The sequence below is a fragment of the Dufourea novaeangliae genome, unplaced genomic scaffold (genome assembly GCF_001272555.1).
Source record: "Dufourea novaeangliae isolate 0120121106 unplaced genomic scaffold, ASM127255v1 scaffold110, whole genome shotgun sequence".
In the NCBI taxonomy this organism is placed as follows: Eukaryota; Metazoa; Arthropoda; class Insecta; order Hymenoptera; family Halictidae; genus Dufourea; species Dufourea novaeangliae.
This window is the reverse complement of record NW_015373985.1, coordinates 457,986-469,663: the sequence shown is the minus strand read 5'-3', so window position 1 is coordinate 469,663 and position 11,678 is coordinate 457,986. Positions and strand designations below refer to the sequence as shown.

General features: G+C 36.7%; 1 protein-coding gene across 1 annotated transcript; it reads right to left on the bottom strand.

Annotated features, from left to right (window-relative positions):
* Window positions 1–128: 128 nt before the first annotated feature.
* On the bottom strand, window positions 129–7,949 carry LOC107187317. The gene is made up of 4 exons (XM_015575390.1): window positions 7,823–7,949; window positions 5,945–6,328; window positions 2,866–3,008; window positions 129–647 (listed from the first exon to the last, which is right to left on the bottom strand). Exons 1-4 carry the CDS (start codon window positions 7,947–7,949, stop codon window positions 129–131), a joined length of 1,173 nt encoding a protein of 390 aa, XP_015430876.1.
* Between the last annotated feature and the right edge of the window lie 3,729 nt (window positions 7,950–11,678).

Genomic DNA, 11,678 nt, shown 5'->3' with positions numbered 1-11,678 from the left:
CCCCCCCCACCGCCCCTCCAGTGGTGGGGATGACGCCTGGACAATAATCGCATATCAACAAAGAGTCAATAATCGCGAGGCCCCTGTATTATTCTAATAAAATTCTGCCCAACTCTGGTCAGAAATACCTACCATTTGGCAACGGAGATTAGTGTACAAGAGTCCGACGATCTGTCGTACGCTAGTCCCGTTGTGCACTGGACCAACTGCGGCCGACCGTTTCTGCAAACCACGACGTTCGTGCACGAGTCGTTCAACCTGTGGACGTCTCCATTTTCGCAGGGCACGGACACCAGACTCGCCGGAATATTCTGTATCAGATTCCAAGGGTTTTTGGGCGTCTCTGACTGCGACTGAGATTGCTGTTCGGGTTGCTGAAGTTCCACCTGTTCGTCCTCTTGTTTCTCAATTTCTGATTGCGTGATCGCGGTTCTTTGATGCCAGGGATCAGGACTGAGTTTGCTGCCTAACCAAGGAATGGAGTAAGATGGCGGATTCGAGGGATAGGATGGGGACGGCGGCGCGTACGTTGGTGCTTGAGTTGCTGGCAATGTGATTGGGGATACTGTTTGTGGAGGAGGTGTTGGCTTAGGCGTTGCTGCACCCTTGCAGTCGACGTTGTACGGGTAGTCGCAGACGTTCAGTACCTAGGGAAAAGAATAAGTTATGGATTCAGGTAAATATTTCAATTTCTACTCATTTCATATTTTCCTTACTATTATAAATGTTACTATTATAAAATAATACTAAATTATTTCAACATTTACGCGAGTGTTGCACCAGCTCGAGGCTAAACAAAGTGCAGCATAAGCAATGAAAAAATTCTAAAGTAAGAAATTCGTCTGTCTTCGTGTTTTAGCTGTTTTTGCTAAGGAACAGCGATTCAATTTTTATTCGATAATCGAGCAGAAAAGAGTCTTTGCATTGAATGTTTTTATTTAATAATAGAAGCACTTATTGTATTGCGCACTGGATGTAGATTTTTTGCCATTTTTAATTTTTTTGCGTTGAAAACAAATGAGTAGGTTTATAATCAAATGAATTACCGTCATGTATCCATTACTGAGGTATTTCTGTAAGTAATGCTCAAAATGTTGGTCATTACTCATTACAGTCCATGAATCAATACAAGTTCGTAGTCGTTCAATAAATGCAAATGACACATGCCCAAGTGTTTTTTGAGTTATAGAATTACATGTTCTAATGGGGCATTTATGGGCAATCATTGGGTCTCATTGGTAATACACGATTAACTTCGTTTTTTACATGTCCCAAAGAAAGTAGACAAGTGGCGTCAAATTCAGATATCTTGACCGAAGTATACGCATTTTACAGTTACGAAAGTTTTTCACAGTTCACTGAAGAATATTTTAGTAATTATTAAGTTTTAGCCCTATATGCTCCAATAGTTTTTTACGCAGCTTTCAATACTAGGGTGGCTCTTATTTACTCTTGATAGGAATTTTTTAAATATTTTTTTCGCGGTATCCTACAGAATACTTCCAATTAAGAAGATAATCTGTGTGACGTTTACGCCCGATTGCATAAGAAGAAAGGGTGGCCCCGGGCCATTAAACATTCAAATAATTACTTACATACAAAGTCGATTTTATTCGATTTTCCTCTCAGTTATTGTTTATATCAAAAAACATGCCAAGCAAAAATTGTAGATTTAAATAAAGAGCATGTTTTATATTATATACTTCCTTCCGTGCGCCCCACCGGTTTCGAAGAAAATAAAGAAAATATCTAGAAAAAATTTTTTAATTTTGAAAATTGAATTATGACCTGATCATCACTAAAGACTAAGAAAATGTGTTTTTTTTTTGTACGTCGAACGTTAAAGGACTATAAAGACTATTAAGAGTCACCCTATTCAGCATTCTTTCCAATGGCACGATCAAATATGTTTACATTACAATAAAAAAACTTAAAATGGCCTTCATATCTCAATAAAAAATCAAAATAGCAATGAAACAATTATTATACTCTTGATACCACACAACTTTTGTCCGAAACATTTTTTCATACAACAAATACCCAGATAGCACATGACGCCTTGAAGACGCCCACTTTACAGCTATTTTAGGCCTAACAAGGGAAGACGCGGAAATGTCCCCCTCCGATTTTGATGAAACTTCGTATATCTGTTAAGCAGTAAAAAATAAGGGATACGTATTTCTTTCATCAGCTGAGACGCCACTTTAAGGGGTGAAACCACCCCTCGAACAGTCGACCCGAAAGTACTACCTCGAAAACCAGAGGAGATACATGAAAACTTCTAATGGACGAGGTTTGTGGTTTTTTATGTAGAGTAATATGGTGCTAACAAATTGTTCAAAATATAATTTGTTTGTACCAAAAAAATTTCGGATCGAAACTTCGAGGGACGGTTTCACCCCTTAAAGTCGCGTCTCAGTCGATAAAAAAAATGCGTATCCCTTATTTTTGAGTGCTTAACAGACATACGAAGTTTCATTAAAATCGGAGGGGGACACTTCCGTGCCTTCCTTTGTAAGGCACCTATAAGCCGTATTTAAGTCGTCATTGGGAGTCATGTGCTATCTGGGCAGTTCACAAGTAATTTAGGTGGCAGCATTAGGTGGACCACCCTGTATGTAATTTTCAAGTAGATCGTTACAAAATGTTTCAACCATCACGTAAAATGACGTGTTTCACTAGATGCAGATGTAAGCAGCGTTAATGTCAAATTTGACTTGAAGAAACAACACGGAAGTCGTGGACGCGGCCTTTGACCGTAGAGACGTGAGAGGGAGTCTTGAAGAGATTCTCAGGGGCAGTGGATTTCGCAAATTAAAATTCCACGAATGCTTCCTCGGAACGATTTCAGAATGAGATTCTTACGTCATTGTAGACCAGTCCACGAGGGCAGCTGAACTTGATGGGCTTTCCGAAGACGCACACGTAGAATTCCGAGCAGTTCGTCGCACTTCTGTAACGGCCGTTCGGGTCCGGGCATAATGTCGAGCCGTTTGGCAGCGGTGGTTCTGCACAAAAATATATTTGCTTGAGTCATGAATAACTTCCGTTTGCCTTTTAGCAATTTATATCAAACCGATTAGCAATTTATATCAAACATTTTACAATTAAGGCTCCTTTCCCCCTTAAACAAGATATTTAGGGTTCATTTTAAGAATGCAAAGAAGATATGATAAAAAAGACTTTCTGACCTTTCATGTATTATACATTCAAGTAATTAATAAAAAATTTTGTTTCAATATTCGTGTAGCCTGGTAAATTGTAGGTGGCGGCAATCGTGTTGAATTCAAAATTGCACTGTCCAAACGGTACCCACAATATTTCGATGTAGAGTAGTCCGAAATAAAAATTTCAAACATATTTTTTAATGTTACTTCAACGTCTATTGTGCGATATACATATAATGAAGTTGAAAAAATAAAATGACCGCATTTGATATGAGTTTTATCAAAGACATGCAAAAAAGGAGAAAATTTTACGTATATTGTTGTGAATAACAAAAGAATTTATGCTTCAAAATTTTCAATAGTACTATATGTATTATTATTACCGTAGTGAAGTCCCTAGTAGAATAGTTAATGTTCTGTCCACTTTCAATTAGGTATTATACATACGTATATTAGTCAATTCGCAGAAATTTCCGCAGTCTGTTAATAACAATTGAGTTGCTATAATTTGGTAATTACATTATTTACATGAAAAATTATATTGTTTACAAGTTTCCTTGAAATAAGTAATATTTCAAAATGAACGGTTAATTTCATTTATTTAAATAAATACGGTTAACACAATTAAACTTCAAATGAAATTTTCAAAATTTTCCATTTTTCAGCCTTAAGGTTGTTTGCATTATAGAATTTACTCGTAGTTTAGACTTAATAGAAAATGAATTAAATACACACAAATCGCGGTATGCTTTTTTATAAGCAGCTCAAAATATACGTCAAGCGTTCGAAATCAGACGAAACTACAATAGTATGTATGCAAAGTACTTCATTTATGTAGCTATTTTACAAAACAAATCATTCGATTTTTCAAAAAGATATCACTGATTTAAAAGAAACCATCGGGACAAGCGATAGCGTTGTAAATTTGCCGGGATAAACCTTGGTCCTATTACAGATTGATTTTCTTACAAGGGACAATACCCAAATGTAACATGTCGATTTTTATGCCATTTGATACAGAGATATTTTGAAAAATATTTTACACGTATTTTTTTGTAGCTGCCACCATTTATATCTAGAGGGTGAAAACAGCCCTCGAAGTCATGGATCAAAAGTACATTTTCCTTAATATCTCGCAAAATATTCGACTTGGAAAAGGTATTCGTCAACAGAAATTCTGTGTTTGGTACTAATAAAAATAACTGCTTAAGTAGTTTTTCGAAATGCTAAAAAATAAAAAATTATTGTTTAAACAAATTGGTATTTTGAAAAACTACTTAAGTCGTTATTTTTATTATTAAGAAACACACAATTTTTCTTAACAAATGTCTTTTCGAAGTCGAATAGTTCACGAGATATTAAGGAAAATGTATTTTTCACCCATGACTTTGAGGGCTGTTTTCACTCCCTAGATGTGAATATCAGCAGCTACAAAAACATATTTGTCAGGATACTGTCTGTGTATCAAGCGGCATTACAATCGGAGTGTTACACTTGAGTGACGTCCCTTGTTAGTTCAACATATGTGAAATATACAGGGTGAGTCAATCAGAATTGCTATCTGAAATAACTTGTTACCTATTGATTGTACCAGAAAAAGGTTTAATGAATTATGTAGCACATTCAGGAATGCATCGACACAATTTGAATTTTTATCTGACCTTTTGTTTAGATATCCAGGTGACCCTTAGTTTTTTCAAGGTCAATGCATCTTTTGTTTAATACCACATTATTGTCAGCCGAAAGACGAATTTAACGACCTATACAATAATGGTATTAAAAAAAAAGATGCATTGACCTTGACAAATTTCAAGGTCACCTTAATATCTAAAAAAGAGATATAAAAAAATCAAACTGTATCCATCCGATACGTCCTTTAAAATGCTATATAATTCATTAAAATGTTTTTTGATACAACTAATAGGCAATAATTTACAGTATCGGACAAAAGTATTCGTACACCCTTTAAAACGGAATAACTTTTTTAAAATTGGTCCAAATGACTTGAGTTCTTTTGTGAAATTACGGACATTAGTTTACTAAATGATGTATAAAAGAAATTGAAAAAGTTGCAATTGTTTAGAATCGCAAAGAAAATAGTAAAGGTCGTTTTCTACAACTTTTTCATCTGAGGCTATAATGAAAATTTAATAAATACATGTCGAAGATTTATGTTAGTTATATACGTACTGAAACTTTCATTGAAATCGGTTGATACAGAAACGAGCGACAGGCATCAAAAGATGTAAGAATTGTTAGATTTACTACAGTTATAGGTCGAAAATCGGGAAAAACTGTGATTTTCAACATTTTTAATCGTTTGTATCTCGTAGCAACGTTAACCGATTTTTATGAAATTTTCAACATGTATATAACTACCATAAATCTTCGATATATATTTATTAAATTTTCATTATAGCCTCAGACGAAAAAGTTGTAAAAATCGACCTTCGCTATTTCCTCCGCGATTCCGACCAATTGCAACTTTTTCAATTTTTTTTACACGTCATTTAGTAAACTAATATCCCTAACTTCACAAAAATACTCAAGTCGTTTGGATCAATGTTAAAAAAGTTGTTCTGTTTTAAAAGGTGTACGAATTCTTTTGTCCGGTACTGTAGGTAGTAGTTTTAAAAAGTTTAGATAGTAGTTCTCATTGACTCATCCTGTATGTCCCACATTTTTATTACCACCGTGTATATTAAATGGCGACAACTATTATTCAGTCTCAAGGTTATATTGCTTCATTAGACAAACAAAAAGGCACAGATGCTTACTTGGCGTTGGCAGTGGCCGGTCACCGCAGTTCACGTTGTAATCGTAGTCGCAGACCAGACTGACCGCGTTGAACAGTAAACCGTCAGGACAAGTTTGCTCGATGACAACACCGTCCCAGCAATTCAAATAATTGGCACAACTCTTCGAACTGGGGAACTGTCCACGTAGAGCCCAACATCCTGGTGGCGGAATCGGTTCCACGGTTACTATGGGTCCTGGTAGCTCATTTGAGACTTCTGGGGTCGGAACGGTCGGATAGTTCTGTCTTCCGCTAAACACTATCGAATCGCCCGATTCCGTGATGTTCGGAGGCGAAGTCGGATTCTTGTTCCAAAACTCCGGGTTGTCCAGTTTCTGCAGCTCTATCAGGTCCCACGCATTCTCTGTCAAGGAAAAATCGCAGAAACAGTTGTAGAGAAATTGGATGAGGACATTTGAAACAACGTCTTTCTATTTGAATCTGCTTAATTATTTCGTGAGGTTTTGTTTCTAATAGAAAAATTATTTCTGAATTTTCGTTCAATTTGATATTATTAGAATTTTTGTAAATTACGTTCTATTATTTCGGAAGTTGTGAAATATTTAAGGTATCTGAAGTAGCTCTGTCAAGGAAAATTGACAGAAACAGTTGTGGAGAAATTGGGTATGGACATTTGAAACAACGTCTTTCTATTTGAATCTGTCGAATTGTTTCGTGAAGTTTTTGTTTCTAATAGAAAAAGTATTTCTGAATTGTCGTTCCATTTGAAATTGAAACTTTGAGTTTGAATTTTTGATGAATTATGTTCAATTAATTCTGAAGTCGTGAACTATTTAAGGTATCTGAAGCATTCAGAATGCACAAAACGTGAAATTAACAATTTAAAGAGATTCACTTTATTTAAAAAAAAAAGGTAATTTTGGACAGTGAAAATAGTTATTTCCAACATATAGGAGAAATTTGATTTTTGACTCTATTTCTGAGAGGACCAATATAAACAGTGTCGAATCATTCATGTATAACTATTTACGATAAATTAGTTTAATTTCTGGAGAAATGTAAGTTAAGAAATATTTAAACCAAGAACAAAAAAGTTAATGAAAACGAATAGAAAAATAGAAGTCGTTGAACTTTATTTTCAGTTCAAAAATGAATATAAACTGAGAATCGTCTGTTTATTCATTTAAAATCAGGGCAGCATTTGAACGTGTATAATAACATGAGTTTAGGAAGAGATTGTGCACGATACAATTGTCGATTAACAAATTCAAAAAGGTACTACGTGCGTTTGGAAAAGTCACTGAAAGTTTTTTCGTCGCAGAAGTTACTAAAAAGTATTTAGTATACATACCACATCTTAGAAAATCACTACTATTTTTCTACCAATTTACCAGTAGACTTTTTTATATACCCCATGATTTACACAAATTTTCCGAAGAAATCAGAGAACCACTAAATTTCACACACTTTATCTTATTTCGAACTCGCTAAGACTATTAACCCGCTCACTAGATTTTTTTGGTATCCTGTACAATCTTTTTTCATAAAATCAAGAACAAATACTCATTTTAAAACTATTTAAAACATTTTTAATCATATTTTTTTATAAGCAAATTTTTTTTTATAGTCACAGTACACTTTTTTCCTAATGTTCAGATGTCATTTGAAGAACTTTCGTACTGTCGATCGTCAAGAAATGTTCCATATATTGTCACTAAAGTGGTAAAATCAGTGTCCACTGCAGTGGACGTATGCAGTTAGCGAATAAATTGAGCCGTTAAAAAAAGATTGACGCGACATTATTGAAAAACAAAAGAAATTTCTTTCTGACCATTTCAGCTGCCAAATTTTGATTCCAGATCATTGTCGTTCAGTTGGAAAAAATTCAAAGTCTAACCTTGTCGTTGGCCACGTCGTCGAAGCTGCCTCTCCTGATGGTTAGCAACCGTCGCCGCCGTGGTGGGTCGTCTTCCAGCGTCGCAGAGGCCGAGCACGAGGGTCAGGAATATCAAGATGAACCTCATCGTGATCTACGCCCGTGGGATAAATGATATTCCAAGGTACGTGTACCCCTTGCTTCTAAACTCGTTGAACTCTCGAGACGATCACCGTGTGGGCACCACCACCTTTCTGGAATCCTTGCACAATGTCCTAATGTCGGATGGTACGTCTTAGCTTATACCCCTCGTTTTTGCCCCTAAACTCGTTGAACTCTCGAAACGATCGCCGTGTGGGCACCACCAGTGTCTCTGAATCCTTGTGCACGATGTCCTGATGCTGGATGGCCTGGACCTGGACGGCCGGAGGGCTTACATAGGGCGCCCCCCACCATTTCTTGGGCCCCGTAGGGAGTAGCTTCTTCGCCAGGACCCCAATTACACGGGCCGCAGGATTCTACGCCGTGGTTTCGCTTGCTCAGGAAGTGCACGGTTCTGCACCACCTCCTGTTGCCATTCGGGATTCCCCTCTCCACATTGCGGACACTCGTCAACCGGGGGTCGAAGGAGCCACGGCAAGGACGCCGCTGTGCGCGCGTGATTCGGTGCGATTCACGGTTCAACGCTTATTGGAGGAGTTTTAGAATGACCGGTCAGGTCCGTGTATAGTGGACGGGCAAGATATTGTAACGTCGTGAAATTGAGCGTTTAATAGGATCGCCTGTTCGTGTAAGCGCGCCAAGGGCTACCAGATGTACTAGTATTTTGGCTGATGTACCAATAGCCAAGGCTACCAGTATCACTGTAAAGGACTCTGAATATATCTAGAAGCGCGCTGACTCTTAGACTGTAAACGCCATTTCTGTATTGATATTTAAACATTCTGCTAATAATACTTTTGTTAAAGTTACACGGTATTTAGCCCTTGCCAACTCCTACTCGATGGTACTTACTGTATTGGTAAAAATTAAACTGTAGGTATTGGGTAGACAAAAATTTGATAAACAATAGCCCTTGGGTACCGATTTATTTGACAAAAATTTAGCATATGGAACAAATTTAACTTTTTTTTTTTACAATTGATACAAACTACTTTGAAATGAACAAGAATGCACATGTTAAATATTATCCCAACTCGAATGACGAGTTAGACTTGTTATCTTGTACTTAAGCAACACAAGTGCATGGCGAGTCTCAGTCGTCAAATGTATCCAAGGGGTTTGGGACTAGATTGCTGACTTTTTGATTTCTGCAAGTTACATGTATATAATTATTAAAATTAATTTTCAATGTTATACAAGATATGTATTTCTACAAGCTTTTTTCCAAATGCTATGGTATGCAATATTTTTTTTAAGTATACCAAAAAAAAGTACCTATTCCGAATTGACATTGCACAGTCCTAAAGAGGCTTGATTGTCCAAATTAAAGTTTCGGCTACCGAAACGGGGGTATCTTTCAAGTTAATGGTTTTACGAAGACACAATATCTTACCCGTCGACCATAGTTCGACGGGTGATCATTCGTTGCCCGTGTAAGTGTCGTGTGCGGTCACTGGTGAAAAAGGCATCACGAAGCGGTCCCGCAAAGTTAGTGGTCTTGACCGCGTAGGATGTCAAGGTCTCGGATGGGACGGACGTAGTTGGACACTGGGGATTTTTTAACAATATTCTGTAACGGTATTGTCGCGACTGTCCATATACGTAGATTTCGTTGCTGGGTGGGTTTGGTGATCCTCTCCAATGTTGCTTACGTAATTGGCGGTGCATTGGTGGGAGTTGTCTTCTGTGTGAGGGCTCCGAGAGTAGACTGCAAATTTTCAGGCAAAATAAGATTTTCTAAAATAATTCGTATCGACTAATGTAGGGGGTTCCTTCTTGTCTTCCATACCTCATTAGATCATCCCCTTAACGAATGCTTTTAAATCGTCACGGAACGTCAGTTTTTTTTATTCGTGAAAATCTTTATTTGAACATATTTTTGTAAAATACTTACAAAAAATAAATATTTAATCGAAAACATTAATTTTACTTCGTCGAGTTACACAGGATGTTCTATTTAAATCCACCCACTTGAATATCTCCGGAACTATTGACAATAGTGAAAAATGTTTCAAACAAAAGTTAAAAGGTATCAGGAGACACACTTTTTCATGTGAGTAGCTTTTTTCTATGTGGACGCGTAGAGGTCGTATGAAGGTCAACATTGTTTTTTTAAATAGAATCGTTATTTTTTAATGCACTACTTGATGGTACTCGTTATTCCCTACATAAGGTATTAAGTTACATATGGCGAATTAGTGCATTAAAAAATATATGATTCCATTTAGAAAAACAAAGTTGCCCTTCATATGACCTCTATGCGTCCACATAGAAAAAAGTTACACACATCAGAAAGTGTGCTCCCTGATTCCATTTAACTTTACTTTAAAACATTTTTTAATATTGTCAGCAGTTTCGGAGATATTCGTGTGGGTCGATTTAAATCGGACACCATGTATACGTAAAATGTAGGCATAATAAGTACAATGGTTCTAAAAGGACAACAAGAAATTAAAAATTTTGCTTTATTCTATATCAGTACCGCAATGAATGAAACTGATTGTTGAAAAAATAATAACAGTCGTAAGTAAAGCAATCTTTTGAACACCTTCTCTCCCGACCTTAGTATTTATCTATAGGTGTATGTGAATAAACACGATATTTTAGGCTTGCGGAAAGTTACAAAAATGATTATGCAAATACCAAAATAATAATTCTTCTTTTATACAATCATGACTTTCTTCAGATTATTTTTCATTGCTCGTGTTTATCAGGGCATGTACGTTATGGTAATGTAAAATACTACCCTGCTCGAGATAACTCGAGTGTGCACATTTCTGCCCAAATCATTCGCTCAAGTTAACTCGAGCGTGAGCGCTTTAAGAGATTCAATATATTTCGTGTGTTAGTTGCAATTAGAATGTGAAAATGTAAACTTCTTTATCGTGTTATAAGAGCCTCTTTCACCCTGTTATATGACAGATTAATATAAAGTAAATCCTCGATGTGTGTGTGTCTTGTGTATGGCTCCGTAGTACATCAACGAGTTACCGGATTTTGGTGTCGTTTTTTTTATTTTAAAGTGTATATTTCTGGGAAGGTTAATAGCTATGTTTGGTCAAAATTGGTTAAACCAATTGTTCTTGTTCTAAAACGTTTGAATGATTATAACGTATCTGAAAATGAAGATTTCTGATTTCTTCTTGCCGGGGGTTTATACATTTTCAATTCAATATTTCTTTTATTAAGTGTAGTACGGTGATAGAGCTTGGAATTGTGAAGCCAATGATATTTGTTTCAGTCGCAAATAGCCATTAGTTTATGAAATATTTCATGTTTAGTGCCGAGGAGTCTTCGTGCACTCATCGAGTATTTACTGTATTAGTCAAGACCATTTGCAGTCCACTCATTAAATTTCTACAGTCTTCCTCAAGAAACTTTCCGTTTCCACACTTTCCCTAAAATCATAATCGTATTGCCACCGAAGCACAAGACAAAAAATCCAAAAGAATCGCTGTTCCTCCAAAATTCACAGAAGGAATGCAGAGGTAGACGTACTCGGAAGATTCCCTTTTAGCCAGAATCCTCATTATCGAAACGCGTTCTGATACTGGGCAAGAAGCCACGGGTCCACGAACGTCTCAGTTCCCAAAATCGACCCTGCCCTTCCACCCTCGAGTCGAGGCGTTGCGTGAATTTTATGCGAGTTTTACGGTACTGGTTACGTTGCCAGGGCCCAGGCGGCGGGGATCATCGGCTGTTTTATGATACAGCA

Excerpts from the sequence above, each read along its gene's own strand:
- LOC107187317 (XM_015575390.1), bottom strand. The coding sequence starts at position 7,949 with ATGAGGTTCATCTTGATATTCCTGACCCTCGTGCTCGGCCTCTGCGAC. Across the intron at positions 6,329-7,822 it reads ACGACGTGGCCAACGACAAG|AGAATGCGTGGGACCTGATA; the intron begins GTTAGACTTTGA and ends TTTCCTTGACAG. Across the intron at positions 648-2,865 it reads GTGGACTGGTCTACAATGAC|GTACTGAACGTCTGCGACTA; the intron begins GTAAGAATCTCA and ends TCTTTTCCCTAG.